Below are 15,931 nucleotides of genomic sequence, written 5' to 3' on the forward strand. Positions count from 1 at the left end.
GCATTATCTCGTGATGCTAGAAACTTAGAAATTCACATCAGTGAGGGAACATTCCAGATAACAGGTGACCAAATTCCTCAGAAAATGTGTCGTTTTTGCCACCGAACTGTATGGCATACTTGTAATTATGAGTGTTTTAGATGTGTTTGTAAGATTTTGTTTCTAAAATATTTGGTTGAAATTATGTTTATAAATATCTAATCCAATTACATAAAAATATAAAAGTACAGTTCTTAAAAACAAAATAAAAATATATTTGTTACTTTCCTGCTTTTTGTTGCTTTTCAACTATTACTATTGGTTCTTTCATTTAATACGGATATTACCATTATGTACATTATATTCATAGTGGTTTAATATTATTGTTTCTATTATTACTATCTCTATTTTTGCTCTTAATTTGTATTATTCCCATTTCTTCATCAGATACATTATTGCACTTGTAGCTGATTGTTGTTACTTATTCGTATTATCATGTTATTTTCAACTTTGTATGTTATACATTGTAAATAGAGTGGTTATATAAAAAACTTGTAAAATGATGGCAGAAAACTCCTTCAAACCGCATTTAGAACGACATTGAGACTGATATACCTGATTCCTGTCGGAGATGACTTCTGACACCACAGCCTCCTCTATTTCATGGATTATTTCTTTGAGCGTGTTCTTGATACTCTCTTGTTGGATCTCCGTGGCAGGTTCCGTTGCAGTACCAATGCCGCTTCTGTCTTCCTGTGGCTCCATCGCCTCTTTAGGGGCTGTTTTCTGGAGGCCACTGTCCGTAGTGTCAGCCTCTGCTCGCACTGTTGACTGTAATGGCTCAAAGGTTGGTTTCTCTGGCTCCGATTGTTCCATAGACTGCACGGCAAGTGGCTCTGCTACTCCACTGCAACTCTCCTGTTGAGTCGCTGACGAGTGCTGTTAACAGTATTTAACACAAAAATAGCAATAAGTCAATGGTCATAAAATTATTGAATTTTTCAGTTTGGTTTTAACTGATCTCTTATATGATATGACACAGTACATAATATATTTAATTTAATTTTTTTTAATTCGCATTATTCATAATTACAATATTTCAATCTACATTTCAATGAATCCCACACAGGAAAGCTTGTATGTGGGCTTGTATACAATAGTTGCATTAAAAACCTTTTAATAATCTCTGGCGCTTGGAAGGAGTTATCATAGGTGAAAATTGATTATATGTTTCATATCTGTTTAAAGAACCCCATAGAAACATGTGCAACCAAGGCTATGGAATTACTAGGCATTCTCTACCGCTTCACAGAAATTTTTGGTCCCACTGCTCTTCGTCACTTCTTCCTCACGATCAGTCAACCTCTCGTGAACTACTGCTCCCCGTATTGGACAACAGCCTCCTCCTCTAATATTAACCAGTTAGACAGAGCAGTGTCCTTCTTTGCTGCAATTGTAAGGAAAAGAAACCCCAAGCTCAGAAATCTGTCTACGCAGCAGGTATTAAGATCAATTAATGTGTCACCACTGCATATCAGGCGACAGGTAGCTGACGTGAGTTTCCTCCACGGGTCTTAAATGGGCATTACCGCTCGGAACATCTTGTCTCACTTTTCTCTATCCGTGTTCTTTACCTCTCCACCAGAATCAATGACCTTCTCCACATTCCCCACACTCAGTATTCAATACTTCAACGATCTTTCCTAATCCGCCTCCCAACTCTCTTTAACACTATTAATAGGAAGCAAGAGATTTATACAACATCAAGTAAAAGTATATCCGAGAGCGGTGTAAATATTCTGTTAAGGATAAGTTGATGTGAAGTGGTTATTCCGCCATTTTGACCCACGACTTGGCTATGAACATGGACATTCTCATGGTTTTAGATTTGGACAGTTGTTAATAGTAGGCTGTGTACCTGATCTTGTTATCTTTTGTGATGTTTGTTATATTTTATTACGGCAGTTTACATTTGTTAATTAGTCTGTTGACAGTACAAGTGAAATTCAGGTATTTCTTTCAGCTTTGGTCCTTTCCTTTCTTTAACATTTCTGGAGGTAGAGTATTAAAAATACGTTGTCCTATATATGCTGCATGTCTATATCCAAGAAGTTTATTTCGATTTGGGATTGGTAATGCAGATCTTAGTTGTTGTCTAGTGCCATGACATGTATTTTCCTGGTCATGGAATTTGTGATAGTTCTTTCCGATGTGTATTGTGACAACTTTTGCGTATAACTATCTTATGTTTAAAATCTGAGCTATACTGAAAAAAATATCTGAGGAGAAGGAAAAAAAAAGATGGCCCGTGCATAGTTTTTAGTATCTGCTTATGAGTAGTGGATGGAGGAATTATATACTTGTCCCGTGCCCCAACGCCATCCTATAATTCCGTACTGCAATACAGAATTGAGAAGTGTATTATAAACATTTTGCTTTATCTTGAGAGACACAGTTTGTCCAAGTCGATAGAAGATATACAACAGAGTTTGCAGTAGGCTGTCTAAATAGGAGGTATGATAGTTCCATTTTAGATGGCTGTGGATCGGAATACCTAATTATTTAATGTGGGTTGTTTTCTGTACCACGTTGCAACTAAAATCATTGTCTAAAGATTTGTTCACATGGATTTTTATTTTGATTGACGGGAATCTGCGTTTGATGCTGAAATTTTAGTTTCCACGGCCAAATCGTCTGGTTAACACTCCTGGGCTTGTAGGAAAACTTACAAATCGAATGTTTGAAAGCTGTAGACTACAGTATCCTGTATAAGGGGTGGTCAAATGAAAACCGAACACCCGCCGTAACACATATTTCACGCTAAAGGTGGCAGCACTGTTGTTACGTATTGATACTGCCATCGCTGTGGTAGGAGAACTACATAGTGACAACTCACAGGTACACGCAGTTGTTGGGTTATGTTTTTGTAGGTGTGCGGTCTGGTCTAGTGTGTTCGTCCAGCTACAAGCAAAGACGAGGAGAGAAGTGTAGCTCGTTGTCTGCTGGTTGAGGGTGCTGGAGTTCGCGAAACTCATCTCGCATGTCTGCTGTGTATGGGGAACACTGCATGTCCAGGATGAGTGTGCACGAGTGGCATAGGAGATTCCGAGAAGGGTGCACGTCACTGCAAGAAGATGTGCGCTGAGGACAAGCCCATCGAGCCATTACTTCTGATGTGATAGGACAGATTGATGGCCTTATCCGGGAAAACCGACGAATCCGACGTATTGAGGAGGAAGAAAGACATTCGTGGGCGTCGGTTTTATTCGGACGAGGAAGTGCAAGATTGAGTGCGGTTGTGGATCCGTCAGCGACTTACCTCTTTCTAAAAATAAAAATAAAAAAACTGGTACCGAGCTCGATAGCTACAGTCGCTTAATTACGGCCAGTGTCCAGTATTCGGGAGATAGTAAGTTCTAACCCCACTATTGGCAGCCCTGAAAATGCTTTTCCGTGGTTTCCCACGGCCGCTTCCTTCCCACTCCTAGACATTTCCTGTCCCATCGTCGCCATAAGACCTATCTGTGTCGGTGCAACGTAAAGCAACTAGCAAAAAAAAAAAAAAAAAAAACTGAAATTAATCGTCTCGTCTGGCAGTGGAATAAATGTATTAACGCTTTTGATAATTAATTTTGAATAAAACCATTCCATGGTCACGTTGTAGTGAGTGTTCGGTTTTCATTTCACTGCACCTTACATATTGTTATTAGTCTTTGATTTTTCGTTATTTATCTGATAATATTCAATGTTATATGTTCAGTTTTAATTTTGTTCCTTTTGTTTTTGATATAAATTAACTTTGTCCTTGTGACAGCCCAGAATGTCTGGAAAGTTGGTGAGTTTATCAAAATATGCAAATAACATATCCTAAGGTGACCAATTTTTTACAATTTCTATTTTTGACTTTCGGCCGTAAGAGCCTTGCTGCTATCAAGTTCTTACATGTAGGAATACATAAATTTCAGAATAACTTTTTTTTTTACAATTAGCTTTACGTTGCACTGACACAGATAGGTTTTATAGCAACAACGGGATAGGAAATTGTTAGGGGTGGGAAGAAATTCACCGTGGCCTTAATTAAGGTACAACCCCAGCATTCGCCTGGTGTAAAAATGGGAAATCACGGAAAAACGTTTTCAGGACTGCCGACACTTGGGCTCAAAACCCCTATCTTTAGAATTCATCTTGATAGGTACATGGCCAAAATTACACATCCATTTGCTCGGTGGACAAATTATTACAATGCCACTGTATCAGAAAGAGAGATTGACATAAGACTGAACAAAATAGTAGCTCCACTTTAAAATAACATTTACAAAAATAAACTTTTTGGGAATGAAGGCAGTATAATGATCCAGTCCCTCACTATTATGTATGTTATGCTGCAGATTATGTGAACTAATTAAATTCTATGATACTGAGGTATTTTACCCAAAGTTCCATTCAAACATCTGCACGATTCCACACCATGCATATTATAGGAAATGCATTTTTTCTATTTTATAATGACATTTATATACAGATAAATTTGTTTGAAATTTGAAAAAACAAGGAGTAAATGAATAAAATTTCTCATAAAATGAATGCATAGAACGGTTGCTCTATGTATTTTCAAAGCACACCTTAAAATATGGAATGTAAAATTCGTGGCTTGAATACCAAAAGTTGGTTTATGAAAAGACCATTAAAATCATTTTACAAATTCAAAATTCAAGAACCAGTGAAGTTCTGGACTTCAAACTTTGGGCATTGCTACATATTTACATTATAAGTTTGATTTCAAAATTTGGTTGAAATCGAGCAAGTAAAATAAATGTTAACTTTTTGGTGTAGTCTTCCGTTAACTGTCACATCTGCATATGAATTTATGACCTATATTGAGACGGCTTAATATTATATATAACATTGTATTTACAAACAAAATATGATTATTGACGAATGTGGTCGTTGTGGACGTCGTAAGACATCTCGCCTCGAATACATTTGTCTGTTCCCCATGTGTGCGTGCGTTTTGTTTTGGTATATTTATTCTAGGCTGTAAAAACATCGTGTGTAAAGCCTGCGGACTCATCTGTTCCATGGAATGTACGAGCTCTCCATCTGTGTTTGCTTAACGGAGGTAAAAGCCAACGAATGAGTACATTTTGTTCCCTGCGAGCGTCTCAAAGTCAATCCTTTTACAACACAGTTATGTCAATTGGGTTGCCTAGCACTGCGAAGCCGGGGCAATGGGTGGAAGGATGCGCTTCTCTTCTTACGAGCTTCTTGCTCGATTGCATTAACAAAAGTGATTTTTTAATATAGTGCAACACCATTTTAACTATCCAAGAACATAGTTTTATGCCTCCGGACCGAGTGTTTGGAAAAGAATATTAGAGCCATTAGAATATCATGCTATTGTGAAAAACAAAACAACATAGAACAGTATGTTTAACTTTTAGTGGGAGATTGGAGAGGCTTCTTGATTTTTAAGGGAGGCTGGGACTGAGTTTTTGGTGAAAAAAGTAAAAATTATTGATTTTTCAATTTATGCATATTATTGTACACCGGACTCCTGCGGATCATTTGGCGGTGGTATCTTTCGGGTTCCACCATTTTTGAAGTACTAGCGTGACATTTAAATGTCCGGTTGAGTCCCCATCCACTAGCTTTTACTTACAAAAATGTGCTTTTTCATATATACATTTTCAGGTATTTAAAATGTTCCAGCTGAACCAATTTGGTTTCAAATTCCATGAGAATTTCATGGGTTGTTAACACCTGTGTTGTCTTGATATTAACAGAAGGATTTTTTTATAATGTTGATACTTTAAAAGATAGTAGCCTTCAAAGGGGTATTTTTTAGCATTATTTGAGAAAAACATAAACACATAAAACACATTTTGTCCTCACATTCATGGACTACATATGCAGACTTTCTCTCTGTTAAAATTCTTTCCATGCCTTGAAGTGCCTGTACACCAGTTATCAATGTGATATTTGAGGTAACTGTTCAGCTGGAGCATTTTTTATGCTTATCGAATTTTAAAAATTTTAAATTGCAAGCGTTAATTTCTCATAAAGTTCTGTTGCTATTTCTGAAATTTGGTATATGGCCTTCTTTCGCCATTAGGAGACTATAAACCAAATTTCATTCAATTCTATCAATAATTACTATTTTTTATAAATTCAGTCCTAACTTCCCTTAAAAGAAGCCCCAATAACGTAATGAAAACCAAGCTCGCATTCTTGATGAAGGAACAGAATATTCTGCACAAACAAGGAAAGAAAAACGTTTTGCCAAGAACACCTAAATGGAGACGTCAATGAATCCTAATACTTAAATTTCAGGTGAAGGCTACGCTTCAGCGATTCGGTTCAACATCCTTCGTACAGCCCCGATCTTCACCTTGCGAGTTTCACATTTTTTATGACCTGAAGAAAGACACTCGTGGGCATCGGTTTCATCCGGACGAGGAAGTTCAAGAGTGGGTGCGGTTTTGGATCCGTAAGCGACCTACCACTTTCTACAACACTGGAATTGATCGTTTCGTCTCCCAGTGGGTTAAATGTATTAAGGCTTTTGGTAATTTTTTCTTATTCTTCCTAATCTGCTTACCCTCCAGAGTTGGCTTTTCCCTCGGACTCAGCAAGGGATCCTACCTCTACCGCCTCAAGGGTAGTGTCCTAGAGCGTGAGACATTGGGTCAGGGATACAAATGGTATGCTGAACAGGGGCCTTGGTGGGGGATGGGAAGATTGGAAGGGGTAGACAAGGAAGAGGGAAGGAAGCGGCCGTGGCCTTACGTTAGGTACCATCCCGGCATTTGCCTGGAGAAGAATTGGGAAACCACGCAAAACCAATTCGAGGATGGCTGAGGAGGGAATCGAACCCTCCTCTACTCAGTTGACCTCACGAGGCTGAGTGGACCCCGTTCCAGCCCTTGTACCACTTTTTAAATTTTGTGGCAGAGCCGGGAATCGAACCCGGACCTCCGGCGATGGCGGACCTTGGTAATTACTTTTGAATAAAACCATTCCATGGTCACGTTATAGCGGGTGTTCAGTTTTCATTTGACCATCCTTTATACATAATTATGCGTGGTAACTGTCTTATAGGCTCTATGGCTGAATGGTAGCGTGCTGACCATCGGGTCGGGTTCGATTCCTGGCCGGGTCATGGTTTTTAACTGTAATTGGTTCATTCCTCTTGCTCGGGGACTGGGTGTGTGTAGTCTCTAATATTAGAATTCATCAAAGGTAGACCTCATCCTCTCAGACGCGCAGTTCGTCAGTTCGAAAGACCTGTACCAGGTCTCTCCCGAGGACATTCATCATTATTATTCCCTCATGAATCTGCATGATATTATTTAAATTCCACCATCGACAGGTGTTGCATAGGTTCCTGATAATTGACTTAAAAGTTAGTGACGCTCGGCAAAATTTAATTAGAACATGCCAATATTTTTTAAACTCTGAGGGAAAGGAAAACAATTTCAGGTCCTCCCAGTTAGTGACCTATTGAAATAATAATAATAATAATAATAATAATAATAATAATAATAATAATAATAATAATAATAATAATAATAATAATAATAATAATAATGATCCAGTTGGCCGTGAGGTTAGGATCGCGCAGCTGTGAGCTTGCATTCGGGATATAGAAGGTTGGAACCTCACTTTCGACAGCCCTGAAGATGGTTTTCCGTAGTTTCTTATTTTCACACCAGGCAAATGCTGGGGATGTACCTTAAATAAAGCCACGGTACCTTCCTTCCCACTCCTAACCATTTTCTCTCCCATCCTCACCATGAGACGGATCTGTGTCTGTACGACGTAAAGATAATAATAATAATAATAATAATAATAATAATAATAATAATAATAATAATAATTCGTATGGCCTCAGCTATTGTGTGTAAGCCTATTGATTTGACATCATCTAGGCCGCCTGAGTGTCAATTTTGACGTTTCGTTTTAGTCTTCCAGATGGCAAAGAAACTCGACCACTGTTGGATAATCTTTAGCTGAGTTCTAATTAATTTTGTCGGGCAAATACCAAATGTGTTGCCAGAGAACATTTACATGCCAATATCGTACGGCATGGAGGGCCTCAGTTAATTTCTTTAACCCTTAGAAGATCCGTCGTTCTCTGTCAGGTTTGCAGCCACGATCTTAGAATCTGGAGGCAAACACTCTACCACTAATCCACAGACAAAATTTCTAGTTTTAATGTGTTGTAATTAATTTGGTAATTTTTGACTAAGAAGACTCATATTGCGAACGGCCGTAGCCGTGTTGAAACACCGGATCCCGTGAGATCTCCGAAGTTAAGCAACATTGGGTGTGGTCAAGATTTGGATGGGTTGCCACCCGCTGCTGGTGGGGGTAAGGGAATGGAGGAGCGGAAAGGAACTGCCCACCCTACCGCAAGTAAACTCCGGCTCAGGCACACCTCTTTGGAGGTCGGACCTGCATTCGGGCAGAAGACACCCTTACCCTTTCACCCTTTTATACAGTCTCATCATTCAACTATCAAACACTGAATTTTATTATAGAACAATTTAGCTCAGTGCGGTGCGGCTCAGCCAGTTACGATTGCTAGCTCTGTACTCCGGAGACATCTGGGTTCGAATCACCGTCGGCCATTCTCGATATGGTTTTTAGTGGTATCGCATTTAAAATCCAGTCTAATGTCGGGATGGTACCTTTCGTAAGGCCACGACCTCTTTCTTCTCATATCTATCCCATACAATTACACATACACCCACAGACAACACCCTCACACAGAGGTGCATGCAGCTCACACCCTTGGGGTTCACCGGGAAGAACAGCTTCAGAACTGGCAAGCCGAACATGTCACTCAATAATCCCGGTACTAGAAGCTATAAAAAGTAAAAGAAAATGCTCAGGTATAGTATCAGGTGGTGTAAAGATATCTTTATGTGTACATTTTTCATCCGAGGAAATGATTGATCTTTATCCATTTCGTCTTTGCACGCACTGATTTCACTTTGATAAATGATTATGAAGTACGAAAACGTTTTCCAAACTGAGTCGTGATATCGTGGGAGAAACTTGCTATTCCTTTTGAATAAGGGACACTGTTTGCATGTTACATTTCTCCGTTATAGAAATTCCATTTTATGAAAACAAAAGAACTGGAACACTTGTTTGAAACATCGGATCGAAGCTGAGAAGGTGATGAACTTTATATATATTCACAAATAAAAGCCAGCTATTATAAATATACCAGAAATTGAACATTTAATTGTGTATAAAATACAAATTATAGGATTTAAAACTTAATGTTTGTAGATGTCAGTGTTTATATTTTGCTCGATTCATTTTCCTTCCATCCCAGCGGTGGTAGGTGATTGATGAATGGGTCTGGCTGTGTGTTTCCTTATATTCGCGCAATTCAAGATGTCTGATAATACTCCGTGACTCATAGTTGAACACGGCTCACCATGAAATATACTAGGCTTTCAAATCGCTGCCGTCAACAATCAATCAACATTGATCTGCATTTAGGACAGTCGTCCAAGTATCAGATTCCCTATCTGATGTTTTCTAGCCTCTTCTTAAATGACTGCAAAGAATTTGGAAATTTATTGAACATCTCCGTTGGTAAATTATTTCAATCCCTAACTATCCTATCTATAAATGAATATTTGTCCCAATTTGTTCTCTTGAATTCTTTATATCCTTATTGTGATCTTTTCTACTTTTAAAAACGCCACTCAAACTTATACGTCTACTAATGTCATTCCACGCCATCTCTCCACTGACAGCTCGGAATGTACCACTTAGTCAAACAGCTCATATACTTTCTCCCAAGTCTTCCAAGCCCAAACTTTGCGACATTTTCGTAACGCTACTCTTTTGTCGGAAATCACCCAGAACAAATCCAGCTGCTTTCCTTCGGAGTTTTTCCAGTTTTCGAATCAAGCAATCCTGGTGAGGGTCTCATACACTGGAAAAATACTCTAGTTGGGTTCTTACCAGAGACTAATATGCCCTCTCCTTTACATCCTCATAACCATGAAATATTTTCATATCCATGTGCAGGGATCTGTACCCTTTATTTACAATCCCATTTATGTGTTTACCCCATTGAAGATCTTTCCTTATATTAACACCTCGGTACTTACAGTGATCCGCATAAGGAACTTTCACCCCATCAACGCAGTAATTAAAACTGAGAGGACTTTTCCTGTTAGTAAAACTCACAACCTGATTTTTAACCCCATTTATTATCATACCATTGCCTGTAGTCCATCTCACAACATTGTCGAGGTCTTTTCGCAGTTGCTCACAATCTTGTAACTTATTCATTACTATATCTACGTTACTTAATTCTAAAAATGGAAATATTTCTTTCAAAGTGCCGTTAAAACGCACTTTCATATCACCATTTTAACACACAGTCACAACAATAGTATTTACAACAACAAAATCCTGTTGGGTTATTACCTGAACTGAATCTAAAAGCAAAGTTATGACGAAAATAGACTACCTGCGAAACCTGAAATACAGCTGTAAACCTTCGCGATTCTGTTATTTTAGCATGAGTGTTACAAATGTCATCGGGCCATATAACTGGCTACCCCAGATAATTGAAAAGAAAAAGGCCAGGAGAGTACACGAAGCATTTTCTCAGGTCCATCTCGCAGCATGCGCCCACATTTAAGACACGAGAAGGGAAAATTCGAGCCGGGCTGAGTGGCTCAGACGGTTAAGGCGCTGGCCTTCTGGCCCCAACTTGGCAGGTTCGATCCTGGCTCAGTCCGGTGGTATACGTCAATACGTCAGCCTCGTGTCGGTAGCTTTACTGGCACGTAAAAGAACTCCTGCGGGACAAAATTCCGGCACCTCGGCATCTCCGAAAACCGTAAAAGAGTAGTTAGTGGGACGTAAAACAAATAACATTATTATTAGAAAATTCGATTTTTTGAATAAATGATTTCGATATGTTGGAGTTCTTGGACCTTTAATATCCCAGGTATAATTTTTCTGAACAGAGGGCCTACGCTACAAAAATATAAAAATATACACGGGTTGTCCCAGAAAATTGAGAACGTCTGAGATTCCTATCCAAGGGAAAGTGGAATAGTCGACCTGCTAGTGGGTGATGACACAGGACAGCAACGCTGTTGAATGAGAAACAGTACTTAGTCACGTTTTATCATGCTCCTGTGATAGCATAATCCAACACACCTGACAACATAGACTGATTTTTTTACGTACTTGTATCACCAGATGCTAGGTTTCCTCAGTACCGTACATATACAATTGTTGCTTGTCTGTCAAATCTTCAGCTGACAGACAACGTTGTTTAAAAATAGAAAAATGAAGGAGCAGGCTAGATGTTGAAATGCACTTCCTTCCACAACACATGACTCATATGGTCTTTGTTGATATTTAGGTTTCATAATCATAGCACACCTGGTAGAGAAGTGCACTCTCCCTGCAGAGCATCAAGTACGATGGGCGAGTTATACTGTGTGTGCAATAGACCTCGTGCGCATGGATGTTGCTGCGCTCTGGCGGCAAGTTGCTCGAATAGTTCATGTGACTTGCTCTCGTCAGTGAAGTGAAGCAACGCGATTATCAGCCTGCGTTTGTTGAGATACGAAATCAAATTTGAGACGGAAGAAAGTCCTACAAAGAGTAGAACAAATTGGTCTGTGGTTGGATGTAACTATTCCTATACAAATTGTCCTCCTGGAACGAAATTCTTCGTATTCCCAAAAAATAAGCACACATTTGTACCTAACTCTTTTAGACAAAATTGTTCGTCTCGTAGGTGTCTTAGTGAACTTCAGTCCTCCGATCAATAAAACAGACGACTAGTATATTTTAGGTAAAGGCCTAAACTTAAACATGATTATATAATTATTGAATTGCACATGATTACATCGATTTAGTTCACTATTTTTAATTTATTTTTTTACTTCTAACTCAAGTAGAAATTATAGCATGTTTGAAATGTCTGAATAGTGGTAAAATCTATGCTCGAGTATGGTAACAATGTAACACTATGCATAACGCTTGACAATTAGTGGAAGGTAATGTTCGAAATAAAACCTCCGTGCCGTGAGAATAATATTTGAAAGGAATTCTTCTTTTCTGGAGACACCCACTTTCACACTTTTCTTTGGAGAATTTACAAAAAGTCACGGGAGTTGTGGTTCAGAATATACAATGATGCCTGTACCTGGGTGTAATATACGTGTAATATACGTGAGTTTCCTTAACTTGATATCGCCATCAATGTCAATATACAAATTTGGAACATTACACATGTTCTCATCAATCACGGGCTTTTCCCAACACGAGTAAGGGAACTTAATCTCCAAAAGAGAGGATCAGTCCTGACCTAGCACTATCCCATCCAGGCTACTAGGGTTGCTCTTCGTTTATTTAACAAACCCAGCTGTGACACGCAAAATTGGGACGATAAACAGAACTCCTGAAGTGCCTTCAGCTCATTATCTCTGCCATATCTCACTGCAGGACTGTTTATGTCCTTAGAAAGAAGCTGAGTTGGCAGTTTATTAAAATCTCCACTCTGCAGTGTCATGTTCTTGTGAACACTCTGGCTGGCAGATATGTGTAATTGTCTTTGATCGAACCACGCAGAGCCCTAGTCGCAATCGCAATAGCATACGTCTACGATTTTGTGACTTTTACGTTGTCATAATAAAAATTCAGGATGTCACTTTGCAACGTGCACTCATAATAATTGTTTGGCACTATTGATATCTTACCACTTGACAAGTAATTTATTCCATAGCATCTAAACAGTTTATTACGTTTTGAAGGTCTAATTGCTGTAGACACTGAAGTAAAAGTCTTGTTTCGCTCTGTTCTACAGCCATCATCCACGGTAGCTTCAACAGTCGAATTGGAGATAATTAAGGATTCACCTTCACACTCGGCCTTCAAAATTCTTGTAAAAGCAGTCTATAAATTTAATTTTATCATATAGTTCAGTTTTGCTGAATGTTTCAAATCCCTCACTTTCCAGTACGCTACAAACTAGCCGCTTACTTAATCTGTCCTTGAACATTTCTCCTAAATGTTCACCTTTAGAATATTCTGCGGCAACATTTTTCGGTTTTTCCCATTGTTGCATAAAGAAAATCTTCGAAGAATCTTTCTGTATTAATATAAATGCAAAGCGCAGCAAAATGCTTACAGCATTTGGGAAGGCTTGCTTTGCATTCACACTCGGCTGGCTGAATATTCCTGTTGCAATCGATCTGTTAAATGTTAAAACAAGACTAGCATTAATTAATGAAAAAAATAATTTACAACGGCAATGGACACGGAAAATGTGTACTGTATATTAAAGTTATGTTTGAAATTAATAGTCTGTATATACATATGACTTATGGTGCAAAAAGAAAGGTAACTATTACTGTAAGTTTAACTGCATAAGGCGTTTGATTAATGCTCGTTTCCCTCAAACAGAAGCTGGATATTTCTTCTCCCAATCGTTCTTTCACCTGGAACATGTGATTACTGAAATATGACTTATCCCAACGAATATTCTGAAAGTCCACACAAATCTCTATGGACGACGACAGTTCAGCTTTAAATGGCTTCCTTCACTGTCACACTTGATTCTCCCGCACAAGCCACTACACACAGTCGTCACATGAATGTTCTGAGCGAGTTGCCGCTAGGAGCGCCAGCAGGTAAAATTTCGCCATTCGCACGAGGTCTATACTATTCGCAGTCGGCACCGGCCTGTAAATTTAAAACTCAAACCTTAACCGAAGTTGGCTTATTGCTGTTGATCTGAGAACTTCGAAAGTTACGAAGTTAATTCTTTTGATCTTTTAGAGAAAAGTAGCTAGTTATGGGATGATCTGAGTTAAAACATTGTTTAGATCATAGGGCATTATAATGTTGACATTTATTGTAATGATTTCATACGGCGACGGACGCAGAGCTGACTCTAACTAAATTTGGCCTTGCTTCGCTCTCTTTTACTGATCTCATTTGATCAACTTTGGTTCTTCGATTTCGATGGCAAGTAAATATAAAGTGGCATTTACTGTACTTTAACTTCTGTCTTCCATGGTTCTTCATTTTACATGGTATGATATCGCCATTCCTTGATAGGCCGGGGAGCGACCATTTCCTTTGCTTGAGATGTTGACTTACTCTAAAAGGTAATCTAAAATTTAAATGTAACTAACTGAATAGCTAAAGTCCGCCTCCGTGGTGTCGTGGTTAGCGTGATTAGCTGCCACCCCCGAAGGCTCGAGTTCGATTCCCGGCTCTGCCACGAAATTTGAAAAGTGGTACCAGGGATGGAACCGGGTGCACTCAGCCTCGGGAGGTCAACTGAGTAGAGATGGGTTCGATTCCCACCTCAGCCATCCTCGAAGTGGTTTTCCGTGGTTTCCCACTTTTCCTCCAGGCAAATGCCGGGATGGTACCTAACTTAAGGCCACGGTCGCTTCCTTCCCTATTTCTTGTCTATTCCTTCCAATCTTCCCATCCCTCCACAAGGTCCCTGTTCAGCATAGCAGGTGAGGCCACCTGGGCGAGGTATTGGTTCTCCTCCTCAGTTGTATCCACCCGACCCAATGTCTCACACTCCAGGACACTGCCATTGAGGCGATAGAGATAGGATCCTCGCCGTGTCCGAGGGAAAACCAACTCTGGAGGGTAAACAGATTAAGAAGAAGAAATGGCTAAAATTAATAATGACGCTGTCTGACATGAAGATAAGATTACACCAAATAGCGCTTACAGCGAAATCTGGTTGTCTAGTTATTAAATTTTCTGACATCTTTGATACCTGACCTTTCCCCCAGTTTATTGGGATCAATACTTGATATGAATTTGACTCAGTGCCCTTCCTGACCACACCTTCATACGGTGGGATGTATTCACTGTTGCGTGTTTGTGAGGAGGTTGATAGAGTGCTTTACATACGAGGGTGGATCAAATTCAAACGAGACTTTGTGTTCTGAGTGCATAATGTTCAAAAAAGTGCTTAGCGACTTCTACGAGGTATTAGTAAGGATGTCAGGAGTGGGGATGGTGGTTGCTTGCACTTCGCAGTTCCATACGTTAGTACCACTCATGATGTCTGAGCAACAGGTTCATTGCAGAACTCTACTACGCATCACCGTTAGATTTCTTATTAAAGAAGGCGCGAAGCCAGCGGATATTTTGCAGAAATCGGAAGCACAGTTCGGTCTTAAAACACTTTCACTCGTGTGTTTGCTTGTCATTAGGAGTGCAAGGAAGGCCGTGAATGGGTTAAAATATCAACCACGATCGTCGTCCACGAACAAGCATTACGGATAAGTACATTCACACCATTTGTGATCTCATTCAAGGCGACCGACATTTCATGGTTTCCGAAATTGTTTCTAAGGTCGAGCTCCCAAGCTATGATCAGAAATGAACTAACGAGGGAACGGTACGAAGTTGGACGGCGAATTTCGATTTTATTTTTACATATTTGTGAAGGTCTTTTTAAGCTGAAACAGGTAGTGGAAGTCTAATTTTTCACCGGTCCTTTTTAAGGGGCCATTTGGGAGCTCAAAGTTGGCGGTGCGCGCAATGAATTGTACAGTACATGCCGGCACACGTTAGCGCTCACAGCCAGCGGCTGTCTTGCCTCGCCTTCCCTCTCCTCTCCTTCGGTTCTCCTCTCTTCCCCACCACATACGGCTGCCCACAGTTGTAAACACGGGATTGCGGGTGAAGACCGACGTTAGTTGGGACATTTTATTTACAAAGATGAATTCATTATGGAATAAATAAACAATAACAATTGTTTACAAATCACTACTTAACATACAAATAATACATAATCAAATATCATCTGCATCATCATGACATTCAAAGTGTTAATAAATGACTTTATTTTAACACAATCTGGCATTGGTAAATGTTCATGGCATGATAGTGAAAATCTAACACAAAATGTGAATAA

At 39.4% G+C, this 15,931-nt stretch overlaps 1 protein-coding gene across 6 annotated transcripts in view; it reads right to left on the reverse strand.

Annotated features, from left to right (window-relative positions):
• The window catches only part of LOC136878904 (uncharacterized), a 318,860-nt gene that overhangs the window by 168,742 nt on the left and 134,187 nt on the right, over positions 1-15,931 (reverse strand). For all 6 annotated transcript variants that reach the window (XM_068228857.1, XM_068228858.1, XM_067152497.2 and 3 more), the window contains one exon: positions 595-918. In XM_068228857.1, coding sequence (XP_068084958.1) covers positions 595-918 — 324 coding nt within the window. The remainder of the gene's footprint in view (positions 1-594; positions 919-15,931) is intronic.

This window comes from Anabrus simplex, chromosome 8 (genome assembly GCF_040414725.1).
Source record: "Anabrus simplex isolate iqAnaSimp1 chromosome 8, ASM4041472v1, whole genome shotgun sequence".
NCBI classification, from domain to species: Eukaryota; Metazoa; Arthropoda; class Insecta; order Orthoptera; family Tettigoniidae; genus Anabrus; species Anabrus simplex.